Here is a 23,526-nt window from a genome sequence, read left to right on the forward strand (position 1 = left end):
TGATACGGTCTTATAAGTCAGTGAGTATAGTTCTTAATCCATGATTATCTTGACCTCAAGAATGTCTAACTCAAGACTGGAAATGACTTAGTTCTTTGAAACAAATACCTGTGTCTCCAGCGAGAGCTCCCTTGGCTATATCTCCATTTCTATGATCAACAGTTTTCTACAAAGGAGGAAAAGGAAATACTTAGTGTTTTAAGGTTCAAGTGAAAGTAAGGGGGAAAAAAATCATTAGGAATTGTTAAAAATGGCCATCTCATTACCTTATCTGGAGTTTCTGTTCTCCTGGTTCTTTTCATAATTTCCTCAAGCCGCTGCAAGCAAGGAATAATTGACCAAAAGGATCAGTTACAGAAAGAACAACTGCCTTTTACATCTCACTGGCCAAACAAATAGTCTGTTAATAACGTATTTGCTAGTTTGAGTCAAAATAACATATATCACATTATCCTACAGCCCACGTAGTTAGAACTGGCTTATGCCACAGGAATTAGAAGGCATTTTTTTTTTTGGGCCACATCCATCAGCACTCAGGGATTACTCCTGGCTCTGTGCTCAGAAACTGTTCCGGTCAGGCTTGGGGGACCATATGGGGTGCTGGGGGGCAAACCTGGGTCAGTCACATACAATGCAAAATGCCCTACCCATTGTGTTATCACTTTGGCCCAAAGGATTGTTTTTGACAAGTATATGAATAATTAATAATAATTAATATTAATTAAAAGGGCTTTTATACATTAAATGTTCTACAATAAGCAGGAGCACAGTCGGTTTTTGTGGTTGTTTGGGGGTCCCACCCTGCTACGTTCAGGACGCCTGGTGACTGGAGCTTATACAAGAGATCGAAGTTGGGTTGATAGTGTGAGGCAAGGGCCTCACTCCCTAACTACCTCTTCTGCCCCTACATTTGTTTGGGGACAGCAATCAGCTAGTCACTGGGTCTAGTCAGTCCACACCAAGAGAGAGAACGATCTCTCTCACATATGGGACTTAAAGACAAGAAAGCAATGAAGGGTGAAATGCAGCACAATGAGACAATGTGGACATTAACCCACAAAACTGAGTTTTGTGTATATGATGTGGTTGAAAAGGAGGACACTGGTGATGGAACTATGTATACAAAAAGCCATCATCAATCATATTGTCAATCACAGTACCTCAATTTGGAAAATAAAAGGGTTAAAAAATAATAGGGGCTGGCATGGTGGCGCTAGAGGTAAGGTGTCTGCCTTGCCAACGCTAGCCTTGGAAGGACCGGGGTTCAATCCCCCGGCGTCCCATATGGTCCCCAAGCCAGGAGCGACTTATGAGCACATAGCCAGGAGTAACCCCTGAGAGTCACGGGGTGTGGCCCCAAAACCAAAATAAATAAATAAAAAATAAATAAAAATAATAAAGGATTTCCCTAAAAAAAGCGAACAGTTGAGATACAGGCTTCTCTGGTTGGAAACAATCACCTTCTTTCTCTCCAGGCGCTCCTGCTCTTCCTTCTGGAAATGCTTCTCCCTTTCCTGTCGGGCCCTCTCCGCTTCTTCGCGAACTCGAGCTTCTTCTTCTTTCTGGAAACAAAAAAGTCGGCCTGGGATTGCTTACACGACTGCGAAGGCTAGCCTGAGGTGAAGCCAGGTGGCTGCTGAGAGAGAGAAGAGATCCCGGGCACTCCCGGAGAGAGGAGTGCTAGTCCTCTGCCCAGGGCTGCTTCCCCTGGGGAGCCCTGGTCCTACCTGTCTCTGGACTCGATCCAGCTCCTCCCGCTCCCGCTCCTCGGCCAGCCTTCTCAGCTGCTCCTCCTTCTCACGGGCCTGCTCAGATTCCTGCCTTCTGGATTCTTCCTCCCGCCGTGATCTCTCTTCAGCCACCCTTTGAGCCAATTCTTCTCTCTTTTGTCTGGAAACAGAATAAAGCAACGAAGATGAAGAGGAGTTAGCTCAGAGAGAGAGGCCTGAGCCTGTGGCTACTGCAAGGCCAGTGTGTTCAGGGACTTGGAAAAAATATTTCCTCATGGACAGATTCAACACAAGAGGACAAAAATAAAAGTCTAAAGTAAATACAAATAAAAGACAAAGTAAAGTATTCTTTCCTCATCTTCTCAGTCTGTGGTAAATGAAAATAAAATGTAAGGACTAATATCCGAAGGAAAAGTATTTTTAAATAAACTGGACTTCAACCATCTTTAAGGACTAAGACTTGTTTAATTCAGGGCTGGGCGGTGGCGCTAAGGTAAGGTGCCTGCCTTGCCTGCGCTAGCCTTGGACGGACCGCGGTTCGATCCCCCGGTGTCCCATATGGTCCCCCAAGCCAGGAGCAACTTCTGAGCACATAGCCAGGAGTAACCCCTGAGCGTTACCGGGTGTGGCCCAAAAAACAAAAAAAAAAAAAAAAAAAGTAAAAAAAAAAAAAAAAAAAAGTGTTGTTTAATTCAATACTGTGACAAGGGCTACAATACTTCCCTATAGGCCTGCTTATCTGAAAAACAATTAAGTTGACATTAGCCTTATTAGTCTAGAAGAAGATCAGTTAAGCAAACTGATCCAGGTATAATATCTTCACAGGCAATTATGAGGCACTAACAATCTCACCCAGCTATGCTGGGAAGAGTTCTAGCTAGAGAGAAGATCATCTAAGCTCTAATTATGCAGCTTTAAAAATAATTAGAAATATAATGGGAAAACATGGAGATTAGAGATAGGCAAGTAGAAGTGTAAGATTGCACAACTACCTCATGATAGTTCTACTTATGTTAATGCATATGTCTGGTCATACACCCACACTCTCTTCAGAGTGACTAGAAATATTTTCTGAAACACATACAATGATTGAAATCACATTAATATTTTTTCTTTTTTAAATGTCTGCCATAGAGGAAAGCAGGGAGAAGTGCAGGAAGGAAACTGGGAACATTGGCGGTGGGAACTGCACTGGTGAAGGGATGGGTGCTGGATAGCGTATGACTGAAACGCAGTCGTGAACAACTTTGTAACTACATATCATGGTGATGCAATTAAAATGTATTAAATTTTTTTTTTTTTTGGTTTTTGGGCCACACCCGGCGTTGCTCAGGGGTTACTCCTGGCTGTCTGCTCAGAAATAGCTCCTGGCAGGCACGGGGGACCATACGGGACACCGGGATTCGAACCAACCACCTTTGGTCCTGCTTGCAAGGCAAACGCCGCTGTGCTATCTCTCCGGGCCCAAAATATTCTTTTTTTTTGAGGGGGGACGAGGAGGGTCACACCTGGCAGCACTCATGGGCTACTCCTGGCTCTGTGCTCAGAAACTGCTCCTGGAAGGCTCAGGGAACCATATGGGATGCCAGGAATCGAACCACCGTCTGTACTGGCTTGGCTGCATACAAGGCAAATGCCCTGCCACTGTGCTGTCTCTAGCCCCTCTTTTTCTTTGATTTTGTTTTTGTGCCACACCCGGTGATGCTCAGGGGTTACTCCTGGCTATGCACTCAGAAATCGCTCCTGGCTTGGGGGACCATATGGGACTGCAGGAACCAAGATATGTCCTAGACTGGCCACATGCAAGGCAAATGCCCCAAGCGCTGCACTACTGCTCCGGCCCCCCTCTTTTTCTTTTAAACTTTTCTCCTTCAATCCTTCAACCTTGTTATACTGACATTATAATAGAAACTGCTATTCAAAGAGTCCCACGAGGTCAGAGAGATACCAAGTGAGAATAATTTTGAAATAGTAAATTGATCACCTTCATCATTTCTACTTCTTGACTTAGAGTCTAAATCCAAGTCATCACTAGGGTATAGCCATAATGTGTCACCATTTTACTATTCCCTTTCCAGTTCTTCCATCTCTCTCTTTTCCTTTTCCTCCTTCTCTCTCTGTTCTAGCGGGCAAGCCGTCTCTTCTCAGCAGCAGCCTTGTGGCCTCTTCTGGGTCAGTGGTGCTCTGCGGAGGTCTTTGGAAGAAGTGGTCACAGTGGATGATGAGCCTAGTCCTGAGGCGGAGCCCGAGGCAGAGGCTGGCACAGGGGCTGGGACTGGAGCTGGGCTGGGGCCTGGGGCCATGGCTGGAGCAGCTGGACAAATAGGTACAAGAAGAAACCAGTTGGAAAACAAAACTCAAAGAATAAAACGAAACCGAGGCATTCCCCACACCCGAGACCCAGAACTCATCATTATAAAAGAAAAGGGAATGCTAAGTTACTGTGTGTTCTCACGGTTTCAGTATTCTATGTGTAACCAAGCAACAGGAAACAAAAAGCTGCAATGTGTAAGTGAGACGTCCAACAAAGCTGTCAAACTGCCCCCAAGTCTTTATTCTTACACAAGGGTGAAATCAGTTAACAGCATCTACTGAATGAGTGCTGAGTGTAGATCCTGGGCATCAGCTTCTCTGGGAAGTAATATCCCTGAGCAGAAAGATGTGATCTCTTATTTGCCTTTCATTGCATTAAAAAAACCAACTCCTTCCTTCCCTCCTCCCTCCCTCCCTTCCCCTCCCCTCCCCTCCCTCCCTCCCCTCCCCTCCCCTCCCTCCACTCACCTCCCTCCCTCCCTCTTCCTTCCTTCCTCCTTCCTTCCTTCCTTCCTTCCTTCCTTCCTTCCTTCCTTCCTTCCTTCTTCCTTCCTTCCTTCCTCCCTCCCTCCCTCCCTCCCTCCCTTCCTTCTCTTTCTTTTCTTTCTCACCCTTTCTTTTGTCACACCCTGCAGGGGTTACTCCTGGCAAGAAAGAAAAAGAAAAAAAAAAAAAACCAACTTGATTTTTTTGTGGCCACTCATTACTAGAAGACTAGTCTTTTAATGCTCCTCAGTATCCAGGCCACCATTCCAAACTCAGGCTGGAAGACAACACCCAAGGTACGAGACCCTCTGTCTCTCTACCCAATGCTACTCAGGGTTTGACACCATAAGAGCCAATGTCCGCATCAGTGTGTGTGTGATCCCAGGCTTGGGCACATGGGCAGTGGGGGCAGCAGGGAGTCACGGAGACACAGGGAGGATGTGGCCTGTTACTGACCATTCCAGGCACCTTCTTTTAGACTTAAACTACTTCTGTTTCCCCAAAATTCTCATTTCTATTTTTTCTCATTTTCTTTCTCCTTCCCCCACCTCTTCTTTGTTGCAGGGGTCATATCCTGTAGTACTTGGGGGGGTACCAGAGCCAACTATAGGTGGTGTTAGAGGGCTGCAGCAACAGAGACCTGAACCAGGATCTTATACATAGATGGCACATTGTATTCTTCAACTCTGAGCTGCATTCCAACTTGCAGGAATTTCCTTTCATGTTTAGGAGACCTCACCAGGTAAACTAGCACTCTAACAAATCTTAGTATCTGCCTTGGGCTAAACTGCATCTCCAATGAACTCAGTTTTCATTATCTCAACAGATTTGGTTCTCAGGCCTTAGGCTACATTTAGGCTTAGGCGATTTCTTAGCTTGTTATTTCTGCCCAAATTAACTAATTAACTATCTATCTACCTGCAACATTCTCCCCACACACATGACTGATGTCAAATGAACAGCTTCCATAGAAACTGAGATTTCTAAGTAGACTTAAAATTTTGTGGATTCTTTGGGAAAAAAAAAAAGTTGTTTTTTTTTTCCTCTCTTAGAATTACTTACTCTGGAGCTAGTCAGCAGAGCAAGCAGCAAAGACTATGAAGACATCCGAAACAATATAAGTGGCCAACTTGTGAGGAAAGCAGGCTCCTCTCACTCACATCTGAGTCTCACCCTGAGCTGCTGCTCAAATTTCTGAACAATGATGTAGCTACAAGGTTTGGGATGCATTATTACACAGTAGTAGGTAACTATTACCAGTGATTGTGACCCAATAAAAGGAATCAGAATCTAGCCTGAAATGACATTCTTATAGCACTGAGAACAGGCTCTGGATTTATGATTTTCATTATTTATAAGAATGGCAAACTGCGGGCCCCCTTTGCGTGCCTCAGAAAGATTCCCAAGTCCCCAGTAGGGAAAAAAATAATATGGGCCAAGGGGCCTGCTCAGTGGTAGAGGCCAGTCCTGCAGGCAGGAGGGTTACAGGGCTTTGCCACACATGACATATGTGATCTTTTGTTGCACCACAACTAAGTGTGACAGAACTGCACCAGATGTGGCACGCCCTGGTCATAAGAGGTCAAGGAAAAGGGGGAAAAATTAATGAGAAATGGAACCATACTAAAGCAAAGGCAAAGAAAGAGTAGCACAGGACAACAAGGATGTGAGGGCAGCAAAGGTTTACATGCTCTCAGCAGCTAGTATTACCTGGGCTACCTCCGACTCCACAGGCCTTGCTTCTTCAAGAGGAACTTCCTCTACTTTCACTAAAGGTGTCCTGACCTTTAGTGATGGCTCATTGGCAACTCGTAGAGGTTCCCTCTCAGGGTCTTTTCTCTCAGGGTCTCTCTTGACAGGGCGGACATTGCCAGGGGAAGCAGGCCGGATCTGGGCAGGGCTCACCTTGCCTGGAGGGAGGGCAGATGCTGGTCTGGGTGTGCCAGGCAAATGAGGAAAGGATTTGGATGGAATCCTAGAAAATAAACAAATGGAAAAGGTGGGGGGCACATCATTACAGGCTCTCTAGAACCTTCCTTCCCTCTAGGACTTCACAGGTCTGGGATAACAGCATGAAAAAGAAATAAAACTATTTGGCTATGGTTTCTTGTCTCTTTATGTGGCAAATAAACACACTCACCTTGGGACTCATCTTAGTTTTATTTCATTTTTGCTTTAAGGAAAATGGTTTATTCTCTAAGTCAAAGTCAGACAGAGTGAGAGAATAGCTTCCTGTCAGAGGGTAGAAGCTCCTGATTCCTCAACATTGACTAGCTCAGAGAGTCACAGATTTTACGTACCAAAGTCGAGAGGAGGCTGGTGATCTGGATTTGGGATTAGATGGTGAGAGAGCCCTTCGGAAGCCAGTCGTGAGGTGGAAGGGCACATTCTCTCTCCCCCGCTCTCTTTTATAGCCCTAAATCCAGAGAAACAGGATCATTAGGTTTTATCATGAAGAGGATCTTCAACAGTGGAGCTACCATTCATTTAATGATTTCTTGGACATGAGATTCTAACCTTTTCTCATATCTGTATTCTAGCCCTCTGCAAGACCAAGAGCTTAATTAAAACAGAGCATTATTGGGGCCAGAGTGATAGGTGACAGGTGGGGTCCTCGCTTTGGTCTGCAGTCGACTCAGTTTGATCCTGGGAAACCCATATGGTCACCTGAGCACACTAGGGAGGTGACTCCTGAGTAGAGCCAAAAGCGACTCCTGTGCACTGTAGGGGCTGTGTCCTCTAAACCAAACCAAAACAATAAAAAAGCTCCCACGCAGAGCAAGGGATTATTTAATCAGATGGGGCCTTCATCTCATTTTGTCTGTTGGACTATACCCATCAGTACTTGGGGTTCACTCTTGGCAATGAAGCATTGGCAATGGGTCAGCTGGCATGCAAGACTAGTGCCTTAACCCCTGTAACTTTCTCTTCAGTGATCCGACCCCTTAATTCTTAAGATTTTTAGTTTTTTCAGCACAAATACCATAAGTCTGTCTTTTCTTTTTTCTTTTTTGAGTCACACTTGGTGATGCCCAGAATTACCCCTGGGTGATTCTCAGGGGACTCTATGTGGTGTCAGGGATTGAACTTGGATTGGCCACATGCACTTTACTCACTATACTATCTCCACAGCACTATTCCCCGTTCTTTTATAGAAAAGAATTTATATCTGTTATATTAGACATTAATTCATTTGTTTCTTCATACTATTAATACCTAAGTCCTTTCTCTTGAGCATCCTTCTGTTTTCTAAGGGAATAGCAGTTTGCAGTATGAATTTTTAACAATTCTTTAGTCTTCTCTATTAGTCATGAAATTGAAATCCTAGAATGGAGTAAAGATTGGCTTCCCTGAGCCCGAGGAGATAGCACAGCGGCGTTTGCCTTGCAAGCAGCCGATCCAGGACCAAAGGGTGGGTTGGTTCGAATCCTGGTGTCCCATATGGTCCCCCGTGCCTGCCAGGAGCTATTTCTGAGCAGACAGCCAGGAGTAACCCCTGAGCACCGCCGGGTGTGACCCAAAAAAAAACAAAACAAACAAACAAACAAAAACAAAAAAAAACAAAAAATACAAACAAACAAAAAATAAAAAGATTGGCTTCCCTGATTGCCAACTAGGAATTCAGCCAGAGAAATGCAAAGAAAATGGGCCAAAGGGATTCAAACAGCCTAAAATCAACCAGGAAGAGCCACGGATGTGGTTTAATAGCAGAGAGTTTGCGAAAGGGGTCCCAAGCTCACCTGTAGCACTTTGAAAACAAAAGAGAAAAGGACTTTAAAAAGTGGCAAATCATGGGGACAAAAATGTGTGCCTGTTTGAACACTTTGAAAGCCCGTTTCTCTCTGTGGTGTCAACAGCAAGAATGCAACGAGAGAAAAGGGTGGTTAGCAACGGCAGTGACCTCAGGCCCAAGCATTGCAGGAGGCCATGTTACTTCTTCTCCTTCCTGACTCACGAAAGCAATTCCTGCTGCCTTCCCTTCCTCATTCTATTTAGTGGCCCTCACTGCTGATCTCCATTCTCCTTAGCATCCTAGTTGATGGGACTGACTACAGGCAGAGGTAAAACATCTGAGTGTCAGAAAACACAGCAGCCCCCTCTTTGTATATGGGTGATATGGTCAGAGATCCTAGGGAAGGCCCTTAAATTGCAGACTATCAAGCCCTTTTCACACTCTTTTCCTCTATAATAAAAAACCTTGGGGGAATCTCCCAAATGGTTCTCAGGAAGTCTGGGGTCACCTCCCAGTAATTCTTGGCCCAACCTGACCAGGGAATGCAGCAGAGGAGTGATCTGGACAATGCTCAAAAGTTGATGCACTGCTCTCCTTGGTAGGTAGACATTTTGTACTCCCTTTTATGTTCTTGGTTTTGTTTTTGGGCCACATCCTGAGGGGGGCTCAGACCTTACTCCTCCTGGTTCTGTACTTAGGGCTCACTTCAGGCAAGTTTAGGGAACTCTATGGGACGAAGGGGATAGAACCTGGGTTGGGATTGAGTGCTAGACAGTGTACTATCTCTTCAACTTGTTCTTTTTAATGTCTTTTCTAATATTCAACAACTATTTAATGTTTCCACACAAGGAAAAGAGGCTCCTGGTATGCTTCCTAACTGACTACTGTGCTTTGTGCAATCGTTCCGGTTGCCAGTTTGGGCAAGGCTAAGATGGAACAGATGCAGAATGCTACACTCAAATCACTGGTCTGGACATCTTAGAAACTCCAAGGCTAGAATTTGACAACATATATAGTTTTAGAATACAGGAAACCTCACATGCAGAAGGACGGTGATTTGAATCCCGGCATCCCATATGGTCCCCTGAGCCTGCCAGTGAGCGATTTCTGAGCATAGAGCCAGGAGTAACCCCTGAGCGCTGCCAGGTGGGACCCAAAAAAATCAAAATTCTACATCAATTGTTTTCATGAAAGAGAAAATTTAACTGAACCCGAAATTCTTATGCAATTGAAAGTTAAGGGTTCCGCAAAGAACCAAAATAATATTATAAGGAAGAAAAAATATTAGGTAGCATACTTTCTCCCTTCAAAATACATTATAAATCTAAAGTAATCAAAACAATATAGTGCTGGCAGAAATACAGATGTATTAATGATATAGAATATAATCTAGAAATAAACTATATTTGGTAAGAACTGACAAGGATTTCAACAGTACTCAATGGGGAGAATTGATAATCTCCTTGAAAAATGACAATAGGGGGCCCGGAGAGATAACACAGCGGTGTTTGCTTTGCAAGCAGCCGATCCAGGACCAAAGGTGGTTGGTTCGAATCCTGGTGTCCCATATGGTCCCCCGTGCCTGCCAGAAGCTATTTCTGAGCAGACAGCCAGGAGAAACCCCTGAGCACCGATGGGTGTGGCCCAAAAACAAAAACAAAAAAAAAAAGAAAAAAAGAAAAAAGAAAAATGACAATAGGAATAAAACTTAATACAGAGAAGCAAAAGATTGTAAATGGGCCCTTATCTTATGCCACATTAAATTTTTAAGACTTAAATATAAGACTGCACTGTGCGATTGTTTTTGAAGAAAATGGGGAAAAGCTTCCTTACACTAGGCTTGGTAATGCTTTGTTGGACAGAAAACCAAACGAAAAAACAGATTAATGGAACTACAGATTTAAAAGTTTTCTGTGCATCAAAGGAATAATAGAGCAAGAAACAAACTACATAATGGAAAAAAGTATTTGCAAATCACTTATTAGCCAAGAGTTAATTAGAATATAAAAATTAGATATAAAATATAAAAGTATATAAACAAAAATATAAAATATAAATATAAAAATTAAGAATATAAAAACATCTGCTACAACTCAACAACAAAAAAAAGATTAAAAAAAATAAAATAAAAATGTCAATTTTTAAAATGAGAAAAGATATCCAAATATCAAAGTAATTTCTTTCTTTCTTTTTTGGTGTGTTTTTTGGGTTACTCCTGGCTTATATGCTCAGAAATCGTTCCTGGCAGGCTCGGGGGACCATTTGGGGATGCCAGGATTCGAACCCACCGTTCTTCTGCATGCAAGGGCAAAACACCCTTACACTCCATGCTATCTCTCCGGCCCTTCAAAGTAATTTCTTTAATGATAAATACAAAAAAAAAAAAAACAACGAACATATAAAAACTGTTCAAACATCACCAATAGAGAAATGTAAAAATCAAAATCATAATTAAATGTCATTTATACTCATTTGGATGACTATCAAAAAAGAAAAAAAGAAATGTTTGGAACATGTGGAATGGAAAATCAGTACTTGTTATGCAAGTGGGAATATAAATGGCACAGTAGATAAGGAAAATAGTATATGGCAGTTTCTAAAAAGTATAAAAATGAACTAATGTAACATGCAAAAATCAAGGAATTTAAGATGGGCTGGAGAGATAGCACAGAAGTGGCTGTTTGCCCTTATACGCAGCTGACCCAGGGACTGATAGTGGGTTCAATCCCAGATATCCTGTATGGTTTCCCCGAGACTGCCATGAGCGATTTCTGAGCGCAGAGCCAGGAGTGACCCCAACCCCCCCCCCAAAAAAAAAAAAAGAAAAAATTTAAGGACCAGGACCTTTAGGAAAGTTTAGCAAACCACTGCCCATATTTATAGCACAAATATTCACCAACAGATAACCTTCCCCAAAACAAAGAATTTAAGACAGGACCTTTAGGGAAAGTTTAGCAAACCACTGTTAATGTTTATAGCACAAATATTCACCAAGCATCTCAAATATTTGCCAACAGATAAATGGAAATAAGCAGAATGTTTGCATTCATCCATCGGCACGATGAGGTATTATTAGCCTTAAAAAGAATGAGGATCCTTTGTCATATAAGACAACATGCTAACAAGTCAGCAAAGAAAGTGCAAATACTGTATGATTCCAGTTGTGTAAGGTAACTAAAGTCTATGTATATATGAGTTATCTCATATCTATGTAATGAGATATCTAAAGTCTTCCAACTAATAGAAATGTGAAAAGAAAAACAGAACAAGAAAAACATAAATGAGCAAAAGACATGTAAGAATGGGTGAATTTCAATTTTGCAGTAGACTGGAAAAAATTCTGGAGACAATGCACATAATTCAGTACTTGAAATTATTAAATGAAAAAATGTCTTTTTACACGACAATGAAACACCTAGCTAAATTATAAATTAAAATCTAGTTTTAAGTGTCACTAGCCACTTGCTTTGTTTGGTTCCTTTGCTTTTGGGTCACACCCGGTGACACTCAGGAACTACTCCTGGCTATGCGCTCAGAAACTGCTCGAGACTAGGGGGACCAAATGGACGCTGGGGATTAACCAGGTACATCTGGATTGGCTACGTGCAAGGGCAAATGCCCTACCTGCTGTGCTATTGCTCAAGGCCCCAACCATCGCCACTTCTGAGATGTTCACAATCGCCTCAAGTTTTTAGTACTCACTGAATTCCACAGTGTAGTTATAGGCTCTCCGTTATCCTGTCATTCATTTTGGCAGTAAAGGTTTTATCTAAAAAGCTATCTGTCAATGGTTATAGAACTAGTTCCGAGGGTTTAGCAGTAGAATCTACCATGATGGGCTCTGCATGATCCCCCAGCCCAGCTGGGAGAAGCTCCCAAGTACTGCTGGATGGGATTTCAAAACTACCACTAGAAATGAGAGCATTGGTTGTCAAGAAGTGAAAAGAAGGTTAAATATAGAACGAATAATAGAATGCATAAAAAACAAAAACAAATGATGGTGAGAAGATGGAGGTTCCAGACCCAGAGACAATTTCAATCATTTAACCTAGTTAATCTGTTGACCCATTTAATTTATTTAATCTGCTGGACCAGGGTCAACTCTTATTCTTCCCTCCTGGACTGGTGATTTTGTTTTACGCAATACAGGGCATTTTTCCTTTGAAAACACATTCTCCCTCACCTCCTAAGTAGCATTAAACAAATAACCAACAATGAGCCAGGTGCGTATCTGCAAGTGCGAGCAAAGCTTTTATTTGGGGATCTGATTTTATTTGGTATTGTAATCTGGGAAATACCACTCAAGGTAAGATTACAAAAATGCTCTGATGTAAGACAAAATGAATTACTTCAAAAGCACAAATGTCTCCTCTGTATAATCTAGTAATAATTAGAAAGTGAAAAATCCTGTAAATGGGAGGTAGACTGTTAGACTGTTATGGTGGGTATCAGTCTTTGTTTTTGGTTTTTGGGTCACAACCTGGCAGCGCTCAGGGGTTACTCCTGGCTCCATGCTCAGAAATCGGCCCCTGGCAGGCACAGGGGACCATATGGGATGCTGTGGATTCGAACCACCGTCCTGGGACCAGAGAGATAGCACAGCAGCGTTTGTCTTGCAAGCTGCCGACCCAGAACCAAAGGTGGTTGGTTCGAATCCCAGCGTCCCATATTGTCCCCCGTGCCTGCCAGGAGCTATTTCTGAGCAGATAACTAGGAGTAACCCCAGAGCACCGCTGGGTATGGCCCAAAAAACAAAACAAACGAACCACCATAATTCTGCATGAAAGGCAAATGCCTTACCTCCATGCTACCTCTCAGGCCGATATCAGTCTTGATGAGAAGACAAGTTGTACTTTATACCATATGTAGACATAAAGTTCTATTCTCCTAATGGTTGCTAATTTCAATTAGGATATTTCCTTTTATCAATTTTAATTTCATGATTATTCTGTTATCTCCACAGATTCTAACATTTGGGGCTCAAACTGATGACCCCCACCCCTTTTGTTTTCCACAGGTAAGATCTCTGAAATACCACTCAAGCCAACCTTGAGTAGGATACCTTCCCATATATCAAAGTTAGATTTTTCTTTCTTTTCTTTTTCACCTTCCTTTGGTTAAAATGGTTAGAGGTGACTCAGAAATTTAAACTGATTTCTTGGGGCTGGCGAGGTGGTGCTAGAGGTAAGGTGTCTGCCTTGCAAGTGCTAGCCAAGGAAGGACTGGAGTTCGATCCCACAGCGTCCCATATGGTCCCCCCAAGCCAGGGGCAATTTCTGAGCACTTAGCCAGGAGTAACCCCTGAGCATCAAACGGGTGTGGCCCCAAAAACCAAAAAGAAAAAAAAAAAAAGAAATTTAAACTGATTTCTAAGAGCCCAAAAGGTTTGGAAGAAAAGTGCCTGGAGGCAAAGATATCAACTCTCAAATTATCCTCAAATGCCTAACTGTCTTTCAGCTTTATGAATTTAAATTTCTCTGAAAAGTTAAGATTTTAAGAAACACTTTCAACCCTTTATTAAAGGGATCATGATAGTACCATGGGAGAGAGAAAATAGAAGTCTCTGCTTAACTGGTGGGTCCTTTAAGACTAGAGTGCAAAGTCTATAAAGATCCTGAGGAAACACTGTTTTTCAAGGAATGCCAAAAAGCAGGCAGCTTAAGATATAGGAGAAACACTCAAGACACACAAGTGACCTCATTGCATTTATACCTCAGTAAAAATTAACATTTGCTCAAATACCTTGTCAGTAATAATGTGTAAATCGTATTGTTTCTCGCCAAATCTGAATCACCTTTTAAGAATCAGCTACTTAACACATTAACTCCTGTTTTCATTATACTTTGTCACTATATTTTACAACTTGAGTCCTGACAATGGTTAACTACACAGATTTATTTGGGGTGGGTGGGTGAGGGAGTCTTAACTAGCAGTTCTCAGGGCTTACTTATTCCTGGCTCTGCACTGAGGGATCACTCTTGGCAGTGTTCAGATGAGCATATGGGATGTTAGGGATCAAACCTGGGTTGGCTGCATTCCAGGCAAATGTCTTACCTACTGTACTATCTCTCTGGTTGAGCTATACAAATTTAAAAAAATGAAAATCTTTCTCTTTCTCTTTAGTGAACCCAAGCTGAGTTTCACCAGCCCTTAGAGTATTGTTGGTATTGGAGAGGCAGTGGCAGACCAGGCCTATCTCCGTTCTCAGGCTTTCTGACTTTTGACAATGTAAGTGTTGGCATGGCATTTACTTGGAAGCATCAGCATCAGAAGCATCATCATCTACTTGAGTATGTATTAATAAAGTACAATTTTCTATTCAAAGCAAACTTTTAGGGGAGGCAATTAAAAAATCTCTAAGTGGAAAGTAATATGAGGATCCTACTGCACTGACGCCGGGTTCATGAGTGGTATATGGATGAGACAGAGGTTGCTACCTCCACTTCTTCAGCCACACTTCTCCTTGGGGTGGGGATGGGAGTCAACTGTGCACCAAACCAGCACAGGTCCCCAGACTAGCCAGGTCACTTCAACAGCTACTCACCGCTGTGCCATGAATAGTCCTTCTTCGCGCAGAGCCCTCAGGTGGTGTTACAAAGAGTTTTGGTCGGTCCATCGAATTTCTAGAGTATGCAGCTTTGTAGGACATGGTGTTGATGGGGCTGCAAGATGCTGAACGAGGACAAATGGGGATAACTAGGGTGCAGGTGATTGTTTTATATACAAGAGTGCCAGAGGAGCAGTTGGAGGAAAGTCGAAAGCAGGTTCAGGAAAAGGAGCAAAGAGACAGAAAGAAAAGTTGGAAGAAGAGTTATTACCTAAAGATGTCCAGAACTGTTATCAGCAACTCTCCTCACATCCTATCCACTGTGTGTCCAGAAGGAAGGCAGATGTAAATAAAAATTCTGGGATATATAAGCTAACTGACTGTTTAAATACTAAATACATAGATGTAATCCAATTATGGAAAGCAATGGTCTTATCTTTTGATAAACTGATGGTTCTGGAAAAACTCTACATTAGTGACAAAAGATAATCTTATATGAGAATTAGCTTGTACTTAGGTTTTTCCTAATTAATTTTAGGATAAAATAAAAGGAGGAAAGACAGGAAGTGAGCGAGCAGCAGGCAAGCAGATATACTACAACTAATTTAGTAGTAAAATTCAGCAATGGCAGTAAGGAAAAACAAGCAACTGTATATATAAATAAAACTGAGATTTACTGGTGTTACTTCTTTTTTTTTTTTCTTTTTCTTTTTTTTTTTTTTTGGGTCACACCCGGCGGTGCTCAGGGGTTACTCCTGGCTGTCTGTTCAGAAATCGCTCCTAGCAGGCACGGGGGACCATATGGGACACCGGGATTCGAACCAACCACCTTTGGTCCTGGATCGGCTGCTTGCAAGGCAAACACCGCTGTGCTATCTCTCCGGGCCCCTGGTGTTACTTCTTACCAATTGTTACTTGTTACAAAGATAATTAATAATTCCTAGAAAAAAATTATGTAAATGTTTTATTTCCTTAAAGGCAAATGAGATACATGCTCAAGGTTTCCCTAAACTTAAGGCATCTGATTATTTATAATAACCAAAAGCAGACTTATGAAATATGTAGAATATGGTTAGATGAATGAAATCACTTGAAACAAATAATGCTAATGTTAGAATTCCTAAACAAGGCTAAAAATTTTTACCGAGATGCTATATTTTTTTAAAGCCACATATTTTTTGATCATTTATTTATTTTCTTTCTTTCTTTTTGGTTTTTGGGTCACACCAGGCAGCGCTCAGGGGATACTCCCGGCTCTATGCTCAGAGATCGCTTCTGGCAGGCTCAGGGGACCATATGGGATGCCAGGATTCGAACCACCGATCTTCTGCATGAAAGGTAAACACCTTACCTCCATGCTATCTCTCCGGCCCCGATCATTTATTTTCAAAGAAAGTCATCATCAAGTGATTTGACTGACATGGGATTGAAAATAATATATATGATACTGTGATGTCATACAAATTGTGGGTACTAAGATTTTAAGACTAAATTTTGGAACTCATCGAGAAATCATGTTTTCAGCAAAAAATGTGACCCCTGATGAGAATATTATATTTTATAAAATGACTATATGCAATTCTAGCACTGCATCAAGTTTTTAAAGAGACTATTTTGCCAGTTGGATATGTAGTATTAAATTAAAAACTCTAGTTCACAGGAAAATATGAGATTATCTTCAATTCAGAATGGCTGAGCTAAATATTATTTTGGCTTAATCTATGGAACCAAAGTCCATCAAAATGCACCCTGTATTATCTTCTGGTTATCACTTCATGCTCAAGATGGTGACCAGGTTGAAAATTGCATCCTCCTTCTCATCATCTATTCTACTTCCTTTGGATAAACTACTTTCCCTTCCGTGATTCTTCTTAAAAAAAAAAACAAAAAAACAAAAAACAAAAAAACAAAAACAAAAAAACAAGGGGCCGGAGAGATAGCCTGGAGGGGAGGTAAGGTGGCGTTTGCCTTTCATGCAGGAGGTCATCCGGTTCAAATCCCCGAGACCCATATGGTCCCCTGTGCCTGCCAGGAGCAATTTCTGAGCCTGGAGCCAGGAATAACCCCTGAGCACTGCCGGGTGTGACCCAAAAACCACAAAACAAAACAAAAAAAACCCCAAAAACAAAAAGTATGTGCATCCTACCAGTGAATTAACACAAAGCTTTGCCTTAGATTTTAATGGCAAAGGAGGATTTTACTGTGCTGTAAGGACAACCTCTTTTCATTTGTCTTCTTATGATTACAGAGGTAAATGTTCCAAAAGAACCTTTTTCAAGTGTCTCAGAGAGAGTTCAATAATGCAAATAACTTCTAAGTTAATCGGATCCATTGAAAGACCAACATCCTAGCTCTTCCCTGGAACTCATAATGAGGAGAGATTCTTAGAGGCCCAGTGCACAGTCAGAGGCTACTCACTGACCTTGCTCAAGGACTGGGAAATCTGACATAGTTCTGCTCTGAGTCTGACACTGAAAAGGGAATGTAGTTCAGGAATAAGATTTCTTTTTTCCTCCAATGCAAAGTAATAATTTCAGGAGCTATCTACAAAGCATTTCCTGAATATAAGCCAATCTCATCATGCCTTTTAATTTTTCATTATAGTGCTGTGATAACATTAGATGAAAATAAAATATTCTAGTATAGCAGTCTGTATGAAATTATTCTCGGGGCCGGGTAGGTGGCGCTGGAGGTAAGGTGTCTGCCTTGCAAGCGCTAGCCAAGGAAGGACCTCGGTTCGATCCCCCGGCGTCCCATATGGTCCACCCAAGCCAGGGGCGATTTCTGAGCACATAGCCAGGAGTAACCCCTGAGCGTCAAACGGGTGTGGCCCAAAAACCAAAAAAAAAAAAAAAAAAAAAAAAAAGAAATTATTCTCAAATCTAATTATGCAAATTAAATAATCTGATTTATCTGGGAGATTGTCTGGCTAAAATAAACATTGAAAAATCCTTCTTTGGAGGCTGGAGAGATAGCACAGCGGTAGGGTGTTCTTCGCCTTGCAAGCAACCAACCCAGGACCAATGGTGGTTCGAATCCCGGCATCCCATATGGTTCCCCGTGCTGGCCAGGAGCAATTTCTGAGCACAGAGCCAGGAGTAACACCTGAGCGCCACCGGGTGTGGCCCCAAAACAAAACAAAACAAACCAACAACAACAACAAAATCCTTCTTAGGACATTATATTTCAAGGAAGTTGTAAACAACAACAGCTAAAAAACCCTAAATCTTAAAATCAATTTTATCCCTTGAAGAAATTATATGAACCACATATAGTTCTTATTGTTTTCCAAGATTACTCTCTGTATCCTAAAGTAACTTAAACTGGTTTCTTTTATGGAAATGTCTCAGGGAAAATCTTTTTCAGTATCTGTGTTTCCTATAATTCATGGCTGTAAATATATATAACTGTAATAGTCAAGCTGTGCTATAGAATATAATAGATGCAAAAATGAAAACAGTTCAAGTGGTTGGAGTATAATACAGAGAACTGGAAAAGCAGCATTAGGAAATACTAATATTTATTGAGTGGCTAGTATGTTCAGGCACTATTATAGCTAGATAATTTAATACTAACTTCTAATAACCAGTGTATTTTTTTAAATGGGCATGGAAAAGTCAATCCAAAGAAATGCTCATGATAAATCAGAGGGGAAGAGATTTTGATTTCCAATTCTCAACTGCCCTTTTTCCTCTCCTAGGAGATTAGCAATCACCAGGCACCCTATGGGTGAAAATGGTTGCTATAATTTGCTATTGGTTCTGGATACAGCTTGCTCTATTGTCAATGGCAATTGGAAATAGAGATTAAGTCATAGGATGACAGGAAAGAATGATCAAGGAGAATAGATACAAAAGTAAAAGTGTTGGAAAAAAATTCATGACAAGTGAACTATGAGATATTTCCACATAGTTACAAATGAAAAACATTAAGTTTTGTTCATTAAAATACTGCTATCAAAGCAACAATAGTTTAACTAGGAATTGAAGATTATATTAGTAATACTGGCAACTCAGAAGTGGTTATACTAAAAGATTATACTAAAAGGCTATCCACTGAAATGAATCAAAGTTATCACTTTATGAGAAAGAATGAAAAAGTGCATAGTAAAGTAGGGAGTAAGCAGATGCAAAGCACCATGACTGGACATAACAATGATAAAGAAAACTGGTAAGATGAACAAACAGAATGTGTAGAAGAGGAGGAATTATGTAGAAAACAACAAGAAAACTGTGAAAGAATTGACAAAACTTATGAGATGCTAAAAAAAAAGGAAAAACAAATTTTTCCCTAGCTTTAAGACAGTGCTTTGCTATGAAACAGCAGGCAATTTGGAAATTTTGAAGCACAAGACCTAACCTTAGATTCTATGAAACAGGAAAACTGAAACAAAGTTTAAAAAATTTTTCAATTTGCTTTAATATGCTTTAATATTTATAAATATAAAATTTATAGGCACTAAGAAAAAAACCTTATCATGCAATAAGCTGTGTTTTTCCTCCAGTGTACAATGTGCCAGATGACAGAAAACACAGGACAATATAGTCACCTCACAATGTGGTACCTAGAATCTCTCAGAATGCTGAAGATGGTGGGGACAGCTGTAAAAGCCAGTCAATAACTTCTGAGGGATTCTGAGTAAGTCACTCCCATGGTTTCCATAAATAAACAGGTAGTAGGAAAACCCACTTTTGTATTTTCTGTTGTCTCCCGTGGGGGGGGGGTGTTCTGTGAGAATTTGAGGTGACGTTCATTAGCACTCTGGGTGCTGTAGATAAAAGACATTATTATAAAACCACCCAGAATGATAACTTGTAAAAAGAGGGCTAAGGAACATGAAGAAGCTTGCAAAGGCAAACTTTAAAAGGGAACATTATTAAGAGGTTATGCAATTTCCTAAATGCCAGAGATGAGGGAGGGTTGGTCGGTTAGTCTACTAGTTACTTAGTATAACATTTGCACCCAAAGATTAAATCAGAAAATTCAAACCAATTTACCATGAGAGATGTTACCAAATGCCTAATTCCAATCTTTCTAGCCACATAGCATCTATATAAATTCTGGTTACTTAATGGATTTACTGAGGCATGTTTTGCATTTCCAAAAAATTTGAGAAATTATAATTAATTATAACCAGTAGTTGGCATAATTTTCAAAGACTATAAACAAGTTAGAATTCTGTAATTAGCCTTCCCCATGGCTTTTCGTGGTTTTGGAAGGGGACCATTCCTGGATTACATGCTAACGTCTGGCACAGGGAAGGTAAAGGGCTAGTTCACAGACGCAGTAAGAAACTGTATGCTTTGATTTTATTCTCAAGTGCAGATATTACTAATAAATATTAACTTCTTTCTCCTTTTGATCACATCTGCAGGGACAGAAGGAAAAGCAGGTAAGGGACAGGTGCTTCTGGTAATGGATAAGATGGATGATAAAAGAGTCTGGAGCCATCTGATCATGGGGAAGGCAGCCTTTGTCTGCCTGGCATCTGGCATCCAGGTAAGAAGCTAAGATGAATGCTAAGAGGAGAAAACACCATGGCGGCCAGGAAACCAACACCAACAGACACACCTGCAAAGCCATCCCACCCGAAGTAGAGAGGAGCAAGCAGTGGGGAAGAAAGGGGAAGCGATACTTTTGAGGATCATTGGAGGCTCATACAGGTTTCAAAAGGAGGACTTTACCTCTCCAGAAAAAGTACACTGTGATCATTTTACCTGAATCTCCAGACAAGGCAGCTGTGCTTTTACTTCTGGCCAGGAACGAATGTGTGGGCGTCAGCAGTCTGTTTACAACGCTGCTCTCCCATGGACTGAGCTGCAGGCGGCGAGCTAAACGTCACCACACAAGCAAGAGAGATGTTAGAAGCATTCCCCCAGGGGCAAGAGGCTGTAGAGCAGCACACCTGTTACTTGTACCTACTGGCCCTACTGGAGATTCAGTCAGGGCCACAGGGCAAGAAACCCTTCCTCAAAGAACAGCTATTGTAGAATGAGGCTCTGTCAGGGGCATTTTTGGTAGGTTTTATAGATGCAGATTTTGCTCACTTCCCATTCAGCCATCAATAAGTAACCCCAGGGCAACAAAGACAGACATCTCACTTCAACTACAGGTCTGACCTAGGCTGAAGGTGTCTGCCTGGATCAGGATGGCACCTGCCTCAGTCAAAACATTTCCTAAGTAGCCTGAACATTCAACTTCAACAGCAGGTTTCGCAGGCAAGGGCAAGACTGGATTCACTCATAAATAAACAGAGCAAAGATCACCATTAGATATTTCTACATCTCCATCTGTTATTACCTAGGTAACTTGGGCAAATGAGGATATAATGCAAGGACTCAAGTCAAGTTCTGCAAGGATTTCTTTTTGACGTTTCCATTCAGCAAGCCAGGTTCTCTTAGGTTCCCGTTTGGCAACCATATAAAAACTCTGATGCCTGGTGTCAACATTCACTATAGAATAAGCACGAGTGGGTATATGAAAAACTAAGAAAATAAAAATAATGCAATAAAAATATCATCCCAAATTAAACTGGGGTGTGACTGATCCCATAGATTGGAAAAGTAAGATTACTTAGGAAATGTAAGCCAATTATAAGCTATTAATTTTGCATTATATTGTTAGCTTCCACTGAAGGTCCATGAAAACTTGAGTAGCTACTTTCAAAAAAACATCTGGAAAGGAAATTTCAGAATTCTCCCAGCAAAGTAAATTACTGCTACAGTAGAGTGATCATATACCTATATTTTAGAACATATTTCCAAGCCACGCCAGTCTTTAAAACTTGTTTTGATGTCCTATACCATAAACATTAGGTAAATCCACTTATTCTATAGTAGCTGGTTTTGTTTGTTTTTAGCAAAAAGTAATTGGTATGAAAATACTTTATCTTATTTTTATTTATTTTGCCACACTGGTGGCACTCTTAAACCTGTGCTCAGGAGTGATCCCTGGTTGTGCTTAGGTACTATATCTGGTTTTGTGTTCAGGGGACTATATGCAGTGCCAGGGATTTAAACAGGGGTCAGCAGCATGCAAAGCAAGTGTCTTATCCTCTTGTACTATCTCTTTAGTCCTGATGTTTATTTCCTAAGATATCTGCCCATAGCCTTTGATAATTCAGGAAGAATGTAATCTAGTTTGATAAAAAAAAAAAAAAGGTATAACCAACTTTTTCTAAAATAGCACCTTTAAACTGAGAAGAATTTCTATTCTATCAAAAGGCCTAAGAATTTTGCCTGGATTATAAAAACAAAAAAAAAACAAACAAAAAAAAAAACCCTTCCTGGGCCAGAGAGATAGCATGGAGGTAAGGCATTTGCCTCGTATGCAGAAGGACGGTCGTTTGAATGCCAGCATCCCAGATGGTCCCCGAGCCTGCCAGGAGCGATTTCTGAGCGTAGAGCCAGGAGTAACCTGAGCGCTGCCAGGTATGACCCCAAAATAAAAATAAATAAATAAAAAGCTTTCTGGGTAATATAGAGCCCCTGGATACACCAAATATTTCTTCTGAGTAGATCTCACTTATTATATGGTTTACACTTCATCTGATAAAAATTCAGATTCAAACTATAAAATTTAGTTCTTTCCTACTTATTCTAGTAGTTATTCAGTGATTATTTGGTTTTCCAGGCCTGTCCATGATTCAGGGGGATTTCCTGGCCCCTTGCTATGGTTATTGACCATAACCTTCCCAATGAAAGAACCCATGAAATGGGCATCTATCTAAAGAAGATTCCATCCAGATGAATTGAAGATGCAGTGTAGAAACAATATGGGTTAGGCGTTGGGGACCTCTGCTCTAGTCATTCTCCAGTTGTCTCAAATGACAGTAAGTCAGGATCTACACCTAAGGACTCATTACCACCACTAGAGTAAATAAGCCATTCAACAAATCTTTCCCAGTTCTAAGATACTACTAAGAACACCCCATCAGATATTAGCATGCAGAGTTTATACACTATCTTATTTATAACCGACACAAACAATTTAGCATGGTCACAAGAGTAGATGGGATGTAGTCCACCTCCACATTTCCAGTATTACTCTAACTTTAGTAGTGACACTATAGGAGGCAGTGAGCAAGACTTACTTTATAAATATCTTATAAGTATAAAGTCCCAATTTTAGTTTGCTTTGGACAGATTATAAAAGTATAAAAATAAAGCACAAAATACGTGACCAAGTTCAAATAAAAATAAAGATAATCATAAGAATAGTGTCAACACACTATATTTTGCGTTATTATTGGAGGAAGGTTAAAATGCTATTTTTAGAAGTAATTTTAATTCATAATAGATTTTGCTAACATATAAAGGATTCCAAGTTTGGCTACGTATCTAGTAAGGATGATAGGAAAATCAGGTTAAAAAGGGAAAGAAATAGTTAAAAGTTTAGAATAAGGAATTCCAAAATTCTGTTATAAAGGAACATCAACACACATAATAACACATATTCCAAAGGTATTACAACTTTTACATAATACAAAATATACAAATATACATACACACAGAGCATGCATACCTTGTATTTTTTGAAGACTATAAAAACTGAACTTTCTCAAGTTTCTTAAAAAAGCACTAAAAGTGTTTACAATTTGTTACTTTTAAAGAGTACATTTACATATGCGTACATATACATGCACACGCATAAATAACTTTTTGTTTGGTTGGTTTTGTGATGCTAGGGATGGAACCCAGGATTTCAAACTGGTGAAT

The 23,526-nt window shown here is 40.8% G+C and overlaps 1 protein-coding gene across 1 annotated transcript in view; it reads right to left on the reverse strand.

Moving 5' to 3' along the window:
* The window catches only part of MAP7 (microtubule associated protein 7), a 145,094-nt gene that overhangs the window by 14,312 nt on the left and 107,256 nt on the right, over positions 1–23,526 (reverse strand). The window contains 12 exon segments of the mRNA XM_049788038.1: positions 109–166; positions 267–317; positions 1,461–1,562; positions 1,728–1,890; positions 3,795–3,853; positions 3,856–3,881; positions 3,884–3,914; positions 3,917–4,050; positions 6,245–6,504; positions 6,830–6,945; positions 14,807–14,934; positions 20,527–20,640. Coding sequence (XP_049643995.1) covers positions 109–166; positions 267–317; positions 1,461–1,562; positions 1,728–1,890; positions 3,795–3,853; positions 3,856–3,881; positions 3,884–3,914; positions 3,917–4,050; positions 6,245–6,504; positions 6,830–6,945; positions 14,807–14,934; positions 20,527–20,640 — 1,242 coding nt within the window.

Source organism: Suncus etruscus, chromosome 15 (assembly GCF_024139225.1).
Source record: "Suncus etruscus isolate mSunEtr1 chromosome 15, mSunEtr1.pri.cur, whole genome shotgun sequence".
NCBI classification, from domain to species: Eukaryota; Metazoa; Chordata; class Mammalia; order Eulipotyphla; family Soricidae; genus Suncus; species Suncus etruscus.